The 16,724-nt window shown below is 49.7% G+C and overlaps 1 protein-coding gene across 1 annotated transcript in view; it reads right to left on the reverse strand.

Moving 5' to 3' along the window:
* The window catches only part of grin3ba (glutamate receptor, ionotropic, N-methyl-D-aspartate 3Ba), a 56,116-nt gene that overhangs the window by 20,389 nt on the left and 19,003 nt on the right, over positions 1–16,724 (reverse strand). Inside the window, 1 exon segment of the mRNA XM_067243391.1 lies at positions 1,245–1,933. Coding sequence (XP_067099492.1) covers positions 1,245–1,933 — 689 coding nt within the window.

Raw genomic sequence — 16,724 nt, forward strand, 5'->3', positions numbered from 1 at the left:
GCTCGCTCGCTCTCTGTCTTTCTCTCTCTCTCTCACTTTATATCTCTCGCTCTCTCTCTGTCTTTCTCTCACTAACTTTATATCTCTTGCTCTCTCTCTCTGATTTTCTCTCTCTCACTTTATATCTCTCTCTGTCTTTCTCTCTCTCTCACTTACTTTATATCTCGCTCTCGCTCTCAGTTTTTCTCTCTCTCACTCACTTTGTATCTCTCTTTCATTTCCCCCATCTCAGCTCCTCTCTTTGCCTTTCTCCCTGTGTCTCTGTCAACCTCTTTTACTCTTACTTCCTATTCTTTTCAGACTCTTTTCTTCCTCCTCTCTCTCTCTTCCTCTCTCAATCTCCCTCTGCCTCCCTGTCTCTCTATCTCTCTCTCTTTCTTTTTCTTTGTCTCTCTCTCTCCCTCCCTCCCGTCCTCCCTGTCTGTGATGCGATGGGAACAGGCACTCAGGGATTGTGATTCTGGACCAGAGGAAGGAGCATCGTCATCCTGGGACAAACGTTGCGTATTTGTATTCAAGCATTGTTTCCGCTTAGCTCCCTTGGGGTTTGGCTGCTTTGAATATGAAACGGTGAAATGCTACGTTTTCCCTTCTCCTCCTCCTCCTCCTCCTCCTCATCCTCCTCCCTCTCCATCTCATCCCCCTGCCCTCCCTCCCTCCCTCTCTCAATCCCTCAGGCATAGAGCTGTTAATTGCCTTTCCATGTGGAAGTCTCCAAGTTCCCAGTGCTGTGTAAGCCTGTCAAAGTCAATCTGGGCTGGGCACGGAGCACTGATAAGCATCAGCTCCCTGCTGGAGGAGAGACCGAACAGCACGACCTGCCTGAATGGAGCAGAGAGTCTAAACAGCAGAACCTGTATACAAAGAGCAGAACCCCACTGATTCTCTCTAGTCCCCCCACTCTCTCTCTCTCTCTCTCTCTCTCTCTCTCTCTCTCTTTTTCTCTCTCACTCTCTCTATCGCTCTCTCTCTGTCTCTCTCTTTTTCTCTCTCACTCTCACTCTCTCTATCGCTCTCTCTCTCTCTCTCATTATCTATCCCCCCCTTTCTTAACAAGAAAGGTCACCAGTGTACGTGCTTGTGTGTGTTTGGTCAGTGTGTGGTGTGTATCTACGTGTGTGTGCGGTCAGTGTGTGGTGTGTATCTACGTGTGTGTGCGGTCAGTGTGTGGTGTGTATCTATGTGTGTGTTTGGTCAGTGTGTGGTGTGTATCTACGTGTGTGTGCGGTCAGGTGTGTGTTTACCTTGCCAGGTACTGTCCAGACGAGGGCAGTTCTTGGCGGTTGGGCTTATCATAGCAGTTCACCATGTTCTGGATCAGGGCCAGGTCTGGCCTCACCATGGTCGCCGCGGTGACGGCTCGTCCAATGAGCTGCAGAGCATCCCGAATGTAGAAGCTGATGGGCTTGCGGCCAACCTCCCCGTAGGCCAACAAGCCGAGGGGGCCCCCCAGGGTGTGGAGGGAGTCTGGAGACAGGGGGTATCCCATGATCCACTGCAGGGCGGGGAGCGAGGGGGAGAGGCGCTGCGCGGCGCGAAGGACGGAGGAGAGGCACTCTGGGTCGGAGCCCAGGAGCAGGGCGGAGGAGAGGGGGGAGGGGGAGCGCAGCAGGCGGCCGGAGAGGAGCCCCAGCACCTCCTCCTCTCTCTGGCCCTCCCTCCCCTCCTCGCTGGCCTCCTCCCTCCTCCCCCCCAGGCCCCCTATGTGGGTGAGGTTGATGACGTCCCAGAGACGCCAGCTGGCGCCGCCCCCCTCCTGCAGGTGCCCGAGGAGCCCCTCGCCCCCCTCTTCCCAGCCGGGGCAGACCACCGCTGCCCCGCCCGTGCCCCTGTCCCCCCTGCCTCCTCCATCCCTCCCATGGAACACCGACAGCAGCAGGTTCCCCAGACTGGATGGGGGAACACGGGCCGACATCTGGAGGTGGAACCGGTTCTGCCGGAGAGGACCACAGGAGAACCAGTGGAGAACAGGAAAAGGAAGGAGGCAGAAGAGAGGGGGAGGCAGAGAAGACAGGTAAAGGGTGGGTAGGTTGGAAGGAGAAAGGAATAAAGGGAGAGAGGGGTGGGAGAGAGAAATGCAAATACAAAGAGAGAGAGAAAGAGAGAGACCGACATCGAGAGACAGACAGAGAGAAACAGAGAGAGAGAGACAGAGAAAGAGAGAGAGACAGATAAAAGACAGAGGAAGGGTGGATGTGATTGAGACAGAGAGACAGAGGGGATAGGTAGGAGAGAGAGAGACAGAGGGGATAGGGAGGAGAGAGAGACAGAGGGGATAGATAGGAGAGAGAGAGACAGAGGGGATAGGTAGGAGAGAGAGAGACAGAGAGGATAGGTAGGAGAGAGAGAGACAGAGGGGATAGATAGGAGAGAGAGAGAGACAGAGAGGATAGGTAGGAGAGAGAGAGACAGAGGGGATAGGTAGGAGAGAGAGAGAGAGACAGAGGGGATAGGGAGGAGAGAGAGACAGAGGGGATAGATAGGAGATAGAGAGACAGAGAGGATAGTTAGGAGAGAGAGAGACAGAGGGGATAGGGAGGAGAGAGAGACAGAGGGGATAGATAGGAGAGAGAGAGACAGAGAGGATAGGTGGGAGAGAGAGAGACAGAGGGGATAGGTAGGAGAGAGAGAGACAGAGGGGATAGGGAGGAGAGAGAGAGACAGAGGGGATAGGGAGGAGAGAGAGAGACAGAGGGGATAGGTAGGAGAGAGAGAGACAGAGGGGATAGGGAGGAGAGAGCACACGAGAGAACAACACAGATTAATAAGATAAGTCAAACCCACAACACCTACTCCATCATTATCCCCAAATTCAATCAGCAGTACACTTCCTGTCAGCGTAGAATTTCACTGTTCATGTACCAAGAAAACCCACAGAGACAGGTCTCCAGTTAGAAAAGTACTTAACACTACCATCATTGTCTCTCTATCAGTCTCTACAACCCCACAACGACACCCTCTCTCTCAGCCTCCTATCTTACCCCAGCCTTTCCCCCAGCCTCCTGTCTTACCCCAGCCTCTCCTCCCAGCACCCTGTCTTACCCCAACCACTCCCCCCAACCACTCCCCCCCCCCCAGCCCCCTGTCCTCCGCCAGCCTCGTCCCCAGCTTCTAATCCGGCCCCCTGTCTTACCCCAGCCTCCACCCCGGCCTCTATCCCAGCCCCCCTATCTTATGCCCCAGGCAAGGTCCACCAAAACTGCAAAAGTAGCATCCACCTCAATTCATCACATCTGATTGAAGATTCAGCTTTTCTTTGGCAGACCTCACAAACTGAAGCATCCCACATGCTCACACACACACACACACACACGCACATGCACACACACATACACACAAACAAAGGCATAATCACAAACAAAGACACAAACACACAGGCATGTACACACACACACACAGACGCCATTGTAATGGAAATGTCCCACCCAGAGGTACAAAGCAAACAGCATCTCCAGCACTCTGAGTCCTTCAGTTTCCATACTGAGATCTGCCTGAAGTCTTTTCAGACACGCCCAGCTTAATAGAGCACATATACCAGGCCCTGGGGGCCTCAGAGCTGTGTGTGTGTGTGTGCATGTGTGTGTGTTCATGTGTATGTGTGTGTGTTCATGTGTGCGTAGGGGGTGAAGGTGGGGGGGGTTGACTAGAGTAATGTTTGAACCCAACAGGGGCTCGCCTGGTGTGTGCTTGTGTGTGTGTGTGCTTGTGTGTGTGTGTGTGGAGGGGTTGAGTAACAGGACTTTAGTGCACCGAGGAGGGTGGGGGGGGGGCTTGGGAGGGGGTCTGCTCTATAAGGTGCTGTACCTGTGTGAGGGGAATGGTATTCACCACATTAGCGTAAAGATCACCCACAGAGGTTTCAGTCCCAGTATGTGTGTATGTCAGTTTGGTGGGTTTTATATGTGTTTGTGTGTTTCACTGCATGTGCTTCGTTGTGTCATTCCATGTCTTGTCTGTGTGTGTACACGTGTGTGTATGTGCACGTGTGTATGTGCACGTGTGTGTCTCAGCGTGTGTGTGGGCGTGTTTGAGTGTGTGTGTCTCAGTATGTGTTAATGTGTCACATTGTGTCAGGGGTGGAGGCTTACCTCCTCAAAGTGTAGGAGAAAGCGTTTGTGTGTGTTAGTGTGTGTGTGTGTGAGCGTGTGTCAGTGTGTGTCTGAGTATGTGTCAGTGTGAGTTTGTGTCAGTGTGTGTGTGTTTCTGAGTATGTGTCGGTGTGTGTGTGTGTGTCTGCGGCATAGTGGTGGAGGTGCTCTTATCTCCTCCTGGAGTAGCAGATGAACATCAGAGACTTATGGGAACTCTCAGCCGAGGCAGCTCAGTGTAAATCCATAACTCTGCCCCTGCCTCTGCTCCTGCCTCTGCCCCTGCTTCTGCCCCTGTCTCTGCCCCTGCCTCTGCCCCTGCCTCTGCCCCTGCTTCTGCCCCTGTCTCTGCTCCTGCCTCTGCTCCTGCTTCTGCCCCTGTCTCTGCCCCTGCCTCTGCCCCTGCCTCTGCTTCTGCCCCTGCCTCTGCCTCTGCCTCTGCTCATGCCTCTGCATCCCACATTCTGCCTTTGCCTCTGCCTGAAACAGCCTCCGTTTATGCCCCGGCCTCTGCCTTTCTCTCTGCCTTGTTCCTGCGTCTGTCTCTATCTCAGCCTTTATGTTTGCCTCGCTCTGTGCCTCTATCTCTGCCCCTGTCTGTTCCTCAGCCTCCATCTCTGCCTCTGCCCTGCTCCCAGTAAACACCAACAGAAGAGAGCCCAGGCCCTGTCAATCCTAAACTCTTTGAATAATCTACTGGAATACTTCAACCACGACCCACAGGGATTTACGTGTGTGCGTGTTTAGTGTTTGTTTACTGGGTAGTGTGTGCATGTTTGTATACTGTGCCTGTGTGTGTGTGTGATTGTGTGAGACACCCAGAGAGAGAAATCCTGGGTGTTGAATTGAAGCAGGATGCAGTGAAAGCTCATTCCTTATTTAAACATAGGGAGGCTTCACCACTGTGGATCTGAGCACCAGTCACTGAGCCACACAGAGAGCAGGGTTCAGACAGGCTGAGAGCCCTCTGCATGGGGAGGGGGTTTCTTCACACCAGCAAACACGTGGACCCGGGGTTGACAAGACAGGGGACGAACGCAGAGAGGTTTCTGATGGGAGCCCCAGCTGTCTGTCTGTCTGTCTGTCTGTCTGTCTGTCGGTCTTTTCTCCCCTCTCTGCCTCTCTGCTCTCTGCCTCCCATTGCCGTCCCTCTGCCTCCTATTCCCCATCCCTGGCCCCCAGTGTGGTTCACCTGTCTCTCATTATCTCTACTTCCTCTCCCCCCCCCCCCTCTCTCTCTCTCTCTCTCTCTCTCTCTCTATTTGTCTTCCCTCCTGTCTCTTTCACACTCCTCTCTTTTGTGTGGTGTGTGTGTGTGTGTGTGTGTGTGTGTGGTGTGTGTGTGTGTGGTGTGTTGTGTCGGTGCAGAGCAAAAGAGAACATATTATCGGAGATGTCTTTTAAACAGACTAGCCCCCCTGTTGTGTTTATTAACTGAAAATGTCACACGCCCTGCTACGCCATCTTTACTGTAAGCATACACACGCACACACACACACAGACGCGCGCACACACAGCGGGTGTAGCACACACACATAGATGGGTGAGCACACAGACACACACACAAACACAGTGATGGGTGAGCACACGCACTCTAACCAGATTCTGACCTCTTACTCAGATTACCCCCTGATTGGTTAATTTCCACTTCCTGTGGGTTAACAAAGGTCAGGGGAGGGCAACTCTAAGGTCTGCGCCCTGCACAGTTAAATAGTTATTATAGTTCAGTACATTCATAACTCATAAATTCAGGACAGTTACTGGATTTTTTATGACTCGCTGACTGGCAGTTTTCAAATTTAATTCTAATTCTGCTATTCGGTCATTTTATGATTTTCCTCAGTAACGGTTAGCTGCAATTGAACTACACATTCTTGTAAATTGAACTCTTTCAAAAACCATATATTTTTGTCAATGAACAGCTGTGACTGTAATATGTTGCAGCACATGGATGGTTATATTTGTAGCTACCGTTTACAGGCTCTTCTGTGCAGCCTGTTTCATATTATTATGGTCTGTGGGGTAACCAAGCAGTTACCACTGTGTTGTGTGATTATGCAAACGGGTTGTTTAATTTCCCCCTAATTTTCCCCAGGTCCCCCGGCACTAAGTATAATGTGAGACAGTAATCTCCCTTACCATGAAGGGGGATGAGGTACACACAGGCATTAACACACACACACACACTCATCAAATTACACAAGCACACACACAATCACGCATATGCACACGTCTTCATTAGCACACGCTCCCTGACACGCACATATTTATCGAAAACACACACACATAAGCATAAACGAATGCCCCCATGCGCAAGTCATGCAGCTGCGGCTGCCAGCCACTTAGGCTTGTAAATGAGGTTGGTTATCTGGGTCCGGCAGCCTGTTGGTCCAGAGAGAAGGATTCGATCGCAACCCAGATACACAGCACCCGGTCCTAACACCAGATTGGACACACACCCAGCAGGTTCAAAATCCTATTTCACAGTTCAGGCCGAGGAGGAACAGTCGAGCTTTTTAGATTACAAACTGAATTACGGACGCATGTTTTCACCATCAACAGGAACAGCAGGCAGGATCAGCCAATCAGGAACCGCCGGCTGTATGATGTCATGGAGCCTGTAGTGGCGATTGTATTGTCTGCCAAAAGAAGAACTGGAGCTGAGCACACACACACCCACACATTCCGTGGAGTCTTGTGTGTGTTGAAGATGCACTTTAAGTAAGTGTTGATTTGATTGGATTTAAATGGCTGCTCGATTCATCGGGTCCAGCCTCCCCTGGCCTTTCAAGGCAGGTATGCAAGGGGAGGTGAGTGCTAGTGGAGTTGTGTCCATTAAACATAAGGACCTTGTTAGTCTCTCCACCAGGGGGTTATGAGGTCGTAAAACAGCCATTGTGATCTGAGGGAACACTGACGATGCTATAAAGCTGCTGGAAAAGGCCCCCCCCCACCTCTCCTCTTATCTACCTCTCCTCTACCTCTCATCTACTTCTCCTCTTATCTACCTCTCCTCTTATCTACCTCTCTTCTTATCTACCTCTCCTCTTATCTACCGCTCCTCTTATCTACCTCTCCTCTCCTCTACCTCTCCTCTCCTCTACCTCTCCTCTACCTCTCCTCTCCTGTACCTCTCCTGTACCTCTCATCTACCTCTCCTCTTATCTACCTCTCCTCTCCTCTTATCTACCTCTCCTCCTCTCCTCTACCTCTCCTCTTATCTACCTCTCATCTACCTCTCCTCTCCTCCTCTCCTCTACCTCTCCTCTCCTCTACCTCTCCTCTACCTCACCTCTCCTCTACCTCTCCTCTCCTCTACCTCTCCTCTCATCTACCTCTCCTGTACCTCTCCTCTACCTCTCCTCTCATCTACCTCTCCTCTCCTCTTATCTACCTCTCCCCCTCTCCTTTCCTCTACCTCTCCTCTTATCTACCTCTCCTCTCCTATACCTCTCCTCCTCTCCTGTCCTCTACCTCTCCTCTTGTAGGGCTGTTTTGGCAGCCCCTTTTGTCATTGGTCACCCAGACACTCGTCTGGGACAGTCGTTGATTTGCATGAATTCTAAAATGACAATCACACCTTAATGACACACCTCTGGAAAGGTGGTCTCAACAGTTGAAGAGGAAGGTGGACCGAGGAAGACTCTGAAATTATCATTAAAAGTTGTGTTCTTGTAAATATAGTTCTAAACAGCTTTTAATGTCATGTTTGATATGATTTTGTTTCTTACTTTACGTATTACATTCTAGTCATAATTCTGATGCTGTAACATGTACATGTACAGGGTTTACAGAGTTTGTGCTTGCAGCAGACCAACATGTGTTTAACATGTTCCCTTGTCTTGCAAGGGCACCACTTGGTCCACTGAAGCCTTGATTAATGATCCAATTTGAATTTGTATGCGTTAGACAACTTTTCAGTCATATGACCGGTGTCCCCATTTTAGTCAGGTTTGGGTGTATATAGGAAGAAGTTTTTACCATTAACTTTGAGTTCTGTTTACGATACAGCTCCGGTGCGTCAGGCGCCTAGTCTTCGTTGTGAATACCTTTGTTAACCATTGCTCTGAAGGTATGTTTTGTATTTGATATTTCATTATCATTGTATTGATTATCTTACTATTTAGATAATAAACTATTATTGTGCATTTGAAGTTACTTGTTCTCCTTGAAACGTATCTATTTACATCTATCACGCTACGGCGGTGAAAACTTTTATCTAGTCTGGTTGATGCGGCTAATACTGATTATAAACAAAGACTTTTGAAGTAGATTTTAACTTAAGGCCTCTGAGTCACTTACGGTGGATCTCCACGCTCCGAAGGAATTTACCGGAGCCTCTGATTGATTGGTTTACATACTAGGTCTGCTATGGTTAAATCCATATTATAGTAATGATAAACGACTGATTAGTGAACACGCATACTTTAGGGTCGATGCTCTGGTCAAGCAGACGATTTTTACCTACGCCAGAGTTTCATGTCCTTAACTGTTTAGTGCTCAAAGTTACAGGTAACGCACTTGTGCACATTTCTAAAATTGGAGTCAGATATTAACGAGTCAATTATCTCCCTGAACATCTAACCAGAATTGAATTGGGTTTCCCAAGCCGGGGACAAACACCAAGCGTCTCCGGCCTTACGAGATCTTCCCCAACCTACACTCTTATCTACCTCTCCTCCTCTCCTCTCCTCTCCTCTCCTCTCCTCTCCTCTCCTCTCCTGTCCTCTACCTCTCCTCCTCTCCTCTCCTCTCCTGTCCTCTACCTCTCCTCTTATCTACCTCTCCTCCTCACCTCTCCTCTACCTCTCCTCCTCTACCTCTCCTCTCCTCTACCTCTCCTCTACATCCTCTCCTCTACCTCTCCTCTCCTCTACCTCTCCGCTACCTCTCCTCTAACTCTCCTCTACCTTCTCTCATCTACCTCTCCTCTCATCTTCCTCTCCTCTACCTCTCCTCGTATCTACCTCTCCTCTCATCCACCTCTCCTCCTTTCTGCTCATCCACCTCTCAAGTACCTCTCATTTCCTCTCTTGTCGTCTACCTCTCCTCCACCTCTCCTCTCATCACCTGTCCTCTTCTCTACCGATCCTTCAACGCTTCCCCTCTCTCCTGTCATCTGCCGCACATGCATCTCTCTTCCCCTCTACCTCTCCTCCGGCTCTCTCATTCTCTCCTTTCACAGACCTCTTTTCCATCCTCAAGCTCTCTTCTCCTCCACGTCACCCTTCCTCTACTTCCACCCACTTCTCCTCTCGTCTATCTCTCCTCTGCTTCTCACTCCTTATTTACCTCTCTTCTCCTCTATCGCTCACCGACCTCTCTTCTCTCCTCTCCTCTCTTCTCCTTTCATTTACTTCTCTTCTCCCTTATCTCTCCCCCCTGCTCTCCTCCACCTGCACGTTCTTGTGTTAACATGGTTTCACATGAAAGGGGAGAAGAGTGAGAAAAATATGTGATTCAATTTCAGAATCAGCATTAGACCAGCCTTACCGAAGAAATTGTGTGCGTGTGTGTGTGTTTGCTCGTCGTGCGTGTTTGTTGGGCGTGTGAAACGCTGTGCAGTGTGTAACGTGCAGTGTGTGTAGTTTATGAACCATTTGATGGAATATTGTTCTCAGTGCGGCTCCAAATTAATTTGAATGATGAAGAAGCAGAGCGCATCAGTGTTCCCCTGGAGCCAAGACAGGCGAGGAGGAGGTGGGGAAGGGGGAAGGGTAGAAGAAGGAGGAGGGGCTAGAGGAGGGGGAGGAGGAGGTGGAGAAGGGGGAAGGGTAGAAGGGTAGAAGGAAGAGCTGAATGTGGGGGGTGGAGGGGGAGGATGGGGGGAGGAGGCGAAAGGGTAGAAGGAGGAGCTGATGGAGGGGGGGAGGAGGGGGAGAAGGAGGAAGATAAAGACAAGGAGGAGGTGGAGAAAGGGGAAGGGTGGAAGGAGGAGGAACTGATGGAGGGGGGAATAAAGAGGAGGATGAAGACAAGGAGGAGTAGGAGGGGAAGGGGGAGGTGAAGGAGGAAGATGAAGGCGAGGGAGGGGAGGAGGAGAGGAAGAGGAGCAGGATGAGGACAAGGATGGGTGGGGAGGACGAATATTAGAATGTAGAGGGGGAGGAGCAAAAGGAGGAGGTAGAGGAGCAGGAGAAGGAAGAAGAGGAGGAGAGGAAGGGGGAGGACAAGGAGGGGGAGGAAGAGAATGAGGAGGAGGAGTAGAGAAGAGAAGAGGAAGTTGGGGAAGAGGAGGAACACATTCATGCTTTGTCACTCACTTACTCACTCACTTACTCACTCACTTACTCACTCACTCAGTCACTCACTCACTCACTCACTCACTCACTCACTCACTCTGAAAGCTTTTGTCCAGATATATGGTGTCATATTACATTCAGGCTTCTCTAGTGTAAACAAGCATTCATTCAAAGCAATTAAGCATTAAAGCAACCTAGTTTAGCGCTTTATCGGTCAAAAGCAGACGCCTTGAAGGATCCAACTTCTCTAAATATATTCTAGAACAGCGCTCAAGAACTAGTTTACAGTTCCGTGATCTTCAAATGAGACGGTTTCTGTGAAGCCATCCATCCTGATCAGACGAGTTGATTGACAGAGGAGAAGGAATATTCCATTCAATTTCCAGGCAGCGTTAATAGGCCTGCGTTCAAGCAGCAGCATCACAGCTGAGGACTGCGTCGGGTAGCGGCAGTTATCTCTCCAGCAGCAGAAACAGCACGCGCTCGGCGGATTGTCGTGCATCCCTTTGATCCGCACACACACGCGAGCACATGCACAGAAGATTGGCGCGCGCCAACCAAAGATACGCTCGCCGTGTTTATGTACGATAGACCTGCCACCCTCCCACCCTCCCCATCCCTCCTCCCGCTTCCCAACGTAGCCTGAAGCAGCTCGCGATCCTCCATCGGAATGCAAGCCGTCGCTTATTAAGCGAGAGGGATTTGAGTATAAACAAAAGATGTTCATTTTCCAACGCCGAAGGGAAAAACAAAAAAACAGGAGAAGAATCTAAGTGAGTGCTGGCCGCATTGATGGCCACCGATGATAGTGTTTCTGATGGTGATGGATGGTGATGACGAGCGGAGTGGAGGAGATGGAGGAAAACACGGGCAGGCTAATCTGAGTCATGATTGCCTCTGTAATCTCATTTACAGCTGTGAGTCATCCCTTGCTGCTGCAGCCCACATATTCTGATTACACTGGAGCCCTAACCATCAGTCAGGGGCACGACGGGTGGAGAGGCACTAGGTTACACGCCTCTCTCTCTCTCTCTCTTTGTTGACTGTCTCGCTCTCTTTCTTGTATCTCTCTCTCTATCTCTCTCTTGGCTGTCTTGCTCTCTCTCTATTGAATCTTTCTCCCTCTCTTTCTATCTCCCTCTCATTGCTCTCTCTCTCTCTCTCTCTCTCTCTCTCTCTCTCTCTCTCTCTCTCTCTCTCTCGCTCTCTCTCTCTCTGGGCCTCATGTACTAACGCTTTTGCGCCCATTTCAGGCGTATTTGTTTCGCAATTTGGGCGAAAACAGTAGGCTAACTGTAATATTGCATGGCTGCTTTATCTGTAATGATTTTGTGTTCACTCAACTCAAAAAGTGTGATCCTTGTGGCAAAACCTCCCGTGAATGCATATGCATGACACCGAAAAGCGTAATTTGCCATTTTCAGTTCCCTCAACAGGCAGTCTGCGCTTTTACCTCAGTGCGGCATGTTTGTGCATACCTCGCCGTGCTTTTATGCGCAAATTGCAAAACAAATACAGTACGCCTGAAGTGGGCGCAAAAGCGTTAGTACATGAGGCCCTCTACGTATATATACTGTCTCTCTCACTCACTCTCTTTCTCTAACTCTCTTTTCCGCCTCCATATATAATCTCTCTCTCTTACTCTTTGTACTGTATCTTTGTCTCACTCTCTACCTGCCTGTCTCCATCCCTCCCTCTCCCTGTGTTTTCCTCGCACCTCTCTAACCCAACTGCTTGCCCTCCGACATATGGCCCTGTTAGCAGAGCAGCGTCTCACTGCAGAAGAGGCGGTTAGCCGTAATCACGGCCGTGTACGATTGGAGAACTGGCTGTTTTGGATTCCTGGGCTGTCAGGGTGTCAGATGGCCTCTCACAGGACTGTAATGTGATCAGCCGGCAGCGGAGCGAGTATAATGTCAACATTATTCAGTTACCCTGTGAGTGATATCAAACGCTCCCCAGCCCTAATGTGGTCTGCTGTGATGTCATTAAGTGTTAGCCCCCGGGGAGTGTCACACAGGAAACAGGAAGCAGGAACATCAGAGGGGAATCAGGGGACACATTTATTCAGCGCACCCTGGGACACACATTACACTCATAATGAGTCTGCAGCTTTGGGGTTTGCTGAGGTTGATGTTTCCATCCGACTTTGAGGCTGTGTGTGTGTGTGTCAGTGTGTGTGTATGTGTGTGTTTTAGTATGTGTGTCTGTGTGATGGACGTCCACATGAAAATGATCCCTATCCCTTGGACGTGTTGAATACTGAAACTCTAACTATGCTCAATAGGAGAGAAATGGAAGTCATTTTGGAGTGAGTGTGTATGTGAGTGTGTATGGAGGGTTATAGATGATAGATGGGTCTGGTGGTGAGTAAATGACCTGCCCTGATTCAACCAATCAGCAGAGCTCTCCACCCGAGTCCTAAACATCCGCCTTCATCCATCTCTATAAGAGAGAGGGTGTGTGTGTGGGGGGGGGGGGGAGCGATGGATAGGTAGAGAGAAAGAGAGAGAAAGAGAGAGATATAGTTACACAGAGAAAGGGATGGAGAGAGGGAGAGAGAAAAAGCAAGAGAGACAGAGATTTTAAATAGAAAGAGGTAGACGGGAAAAGGGAAGGAGAGAGAGTAAAGAGACAGAGGAGGAAACAAGTACAGAAGAGTAAAAAGGGAAAAGGAGAGCAGATGCTAAGTTCTAAGATATTGAGTTCTCTAAACTTTCGTCTCTACATCATCATCAGTACAGTTCTCTGACGTGTCTATGATGTCATACGTGAAGATTACCAAAGTTATGTCTATGACATCAGTAGAGAGGGTGTCTGAGGTGAGAATGCATATAAACTCGATGCTGAACGACATTTACACACTTAATGCATACACACATACACTTGCACACACCCACACGCGTACACACACACACACACACACACATAACCACAGACACTCTCACACACATGGACACACACACACACAAACACATTAAGGGCCAGGATGATAACAGTAATGTAGGTCCACAGGTGGTCTGGTATTTCACATGTCCCAGATGGGAGGAGACTTCAAACCATTAATCTTCTATTAGTCCCTACATGACATCATCAGACCGAGACGTCCTGCACGTGTCCTATGTTGCCTTATCAGACAATAGCGTTGGTGTGTGTGCTTGTGTGTGGGGGGGGGTCTCCTTATCAGGAACAAAGACTCAGTCATTAGTAATCAAAATATATTTCAAGAAGAAGATAGCACAATGTGTGTGTGTGTGGGTGCCTGGGCTCGGTGTGTATGCACTCAGGGTCTCTGTGTGTGTGAGTGTCTGCAGTCAAGTGTTTCACGTGTGTTTGTGTGCTTGTGTCTGTGTGTGTGTTAGTGTGTGTGGATTGATGAGGGTGTGTGTTTGTCAGTGTGTGCGTCCAGGTCCTGCATGTGTGAGTGTGTGTTAGATGGACACAGCAGTGTTCTGATCCATTTACATTTTTTTAGACATTTAGTCATTTAGCAGACGCTCTTATCCAGAGCGACTTACAGTAAGTACAGGGATATTCCCCCCCGAAGCAAGTAGGGTGAAGTGCCTTGCCCAAGGACATAACGTCATTTGGCACGGCTGGGAATCGAACTGGCAACCTTCAGATTACTAGTCCGACTCCCTCACCACTCAGCCATCTGACTCGCGAGAGGAGTACATTGATAGGAAGCTCTGGGATCGTCACACTAATGATGAGATAACCAGTAGCGCTCAGAACAATCCTCTTTCTCTAACTGACCATAGGGAGCTTCTCTCTCTCTCTCCCTCCCCCCACTTCTTTCTTCTCTCCCCTCTCTTTTCTCTCCCCACAAAGTCACCTTTCATTTCCATTCATAAAAAGATAGTGTGCGTCAGATCCTTTTAAGTACCGATAGTCTTTTCGGTGCCAACGGGAATTTACTTAGTTGGCAAACCTCTGAGTGTGGAGCTTCTATAAGCAGAACAGTAAAGAGTGTGTGTCCGTGTGTGTGTGTGTACGATTATGTAGAACCGTCAATGTTCTAAGATCAACAATGATCGTCAACTTTAATATCTAAATCCGGAAAAACAAGCCTCTTCGCTGGTCTGAAAATGTAATGTGTATGTGTGTGTGTGTGTGTGTGTGTGTAAGTGTGTGTGTGTGTGTGTGTGTGTGTGTGCTTGTCCTCCTCTTGGTTTGATATGCTTAGCAGCAGTTCACATGTTGATTGATGTTGATTGAAACATGTAAAGGGCATCAAAGAGCAGGGCTCACACATACTGACTGATTAAGACCACAGAGGAGAAAGAAGGGTGTGTGTGTGCGTGAGTACGTGTAAGTGTGTGAGTTGCGGTCTGTATGCGGGTGAGTGTCTTTACGAAGTTGTGTGTGTGTCTCAGTAAATGTTTGTGTGTGACTGTGTCTTACTGTGTAGCAGGTCAGAGACAGAATCATAATTTATGAAATATCACAGATAATCTTGTGGAGATTAATGGTCTCATTTTGATTAATGCTTAATGTTTAATTAACTACAGATCTGAGATCATATTCTCCTCAGGTGTTTCTCTGCATAGTAAGCAGTCTGCTCCCTCTGCTCTCCTCCCTAGGAAGTATGTGTGTGTGTGCTGTGTGTGTGCTGTGTGTGTGTGGTGTGTGTGTGTGTGTGTGTAGATGATATTCTTGATATTCATGCTATTCTGCCTCTGGTTAGCTATTTACCCTGGGAGTCTGTGGAGGTGTGTGGAGACACACAGGGGACAGTGTAGGACAACATTCATTAACGTCATTAGCATCCTCCAGCCCCGACCTCCAGCCTCAACCTGCCAGCCTCCTTCAGCCTCCACTCTCAACACACTTGCCTCTGGCCTCAAACCAGCAACCCCCAACTCCAGCCTCTTCCTCGTCTTAGTCTTCACCGACACCCTTCCAGCCACCACCCTCAATCCACCAGCCTCAAGCCTCCAGCCTCCTCCTCCAGCCTCCACTTCCAACCTCCTCCTCCAGCCTCCTCCTCCAGCCTCCAGCTCCTCCACCTCCAGCCTCATCCTCCAGCCTCCACCTCCGGCCTCCACCTCCTCCACCTCCAGCCTCCACCTCCACCTCCAGCCTCCTCCTCCTCCTCCAGCCTCCACCTCCTCCACCTCCAGCCTCCACCTCCAGCTCCTCCACCTCCAGCCTCCTCCTCCAGCCTCCACCTCCAGCCTCCACCTCCAACCTCCACCTCCAGCCTCCTCCTCCAGCCTCCACCTCCAGCCTCCACCTCCTCCACCTCCAGCCTCCTCCTCCAGCCTCCAGCTCCTCCACCTCCAGCCTCCTCCTCCAGCCTCCAGCTCCTCCACCTCCAGCGTCCTCTTCCAGACTCTAAAACGGCTGAGATAGGATGTAGGAGCCGCAGGGGAACTACAGCAGTAATGATGATCTCAGGCAGTTGCCTCAGGAACTACATCATTGCCTACATCACGTTTTCTCTTCTCTCTCCACAGTCTCTCTCCCTCCATCTCTATTCATTTCTGTCTCTTTTATTCCTTCTCTGTCCTCTCCTTTCTCTCCACTTCCTCCTTTCTCCAGCCCTCCTGCCTCATTCCTTCCAGCTCCACATCCTGTGTGCTGCTCTTATAACATGATTTTACACAGAAACAAAATCCTCCCTGCATGCGTGCGCCTCTCCATCCCTCCTCCCTTCATCCCTCCCTTCATCCCTCCCTTCATCCTCCTCCTCTCTCTCTCTCTCTCTCTCTCTCTCTCTCTCTCTCTCTCTCTCTCTCTCTCTCTCTCTCTCTCTCTTTCTCCGTCTATCTCAGAATTTTTATGGTGACTGCTCAAAGTGAAAAGGTGGTTGGTGGCGTGTGGAGAGACTTTGGCAGGTGTGTGTGCCTGGTCATGTGTGTGTGTGTGTGTGATTGTGTGCACGTGTGCGTGTGTGTGCGGGGCTTCATTGGCAAGGGTGCGTGTGTGTGACTGTGTGTGGCTTCAGGAGATACACTGGCAGGTGCAAGCAGTCCTTCAAGAAGGAGACTGCTTGCTCTGAAGGGTAGAGCAACATTGGGGAGCATTTGGTTTATCAGATTAAACACGTGCCGTAGACAGTGAGAGAGAAAGAGAGGCAGAAAGAGAAGAGAGGGTGAGAGGAAGTAAAAGAAAGAGGGAGAGAAAAAGAGAGATATAGAGAGAGAGAGAAAAGGAAAGAGAGAGAGAGAAAGAAACAGCAAGACAGATAGAGAAAGGGAGAGAGAAACTCCCTTGGTAGTTGACTCAGTGCTATCACAGAGAAAGAGAGAGAGAGAACCTTTAGAAAGGGCCCAACAGATGAAATGACATTTACGGATCAGAACTTCACACATTCCATTCCCAACATCAGACATTCTATTCCTGGGAGGAATTCTGCCCTCCAGAAGGTTCTGGGTGGTGATAGACCAGA

Source organism: Osmerus mordax, chromosome 9 (genome assembly GCF_038355195.1).
Source record: "Osmerus mordax isolate fOsmMor3 chromosome 9, fOsmMor3.pri, whole genome shotgun sequence".
Lineage (NCBI taxonomy): Eukaryota > Metazoa > Chordata > Actinopteri > Osmeriformes > Osmeridae > Osmerus > Osmerus mordax.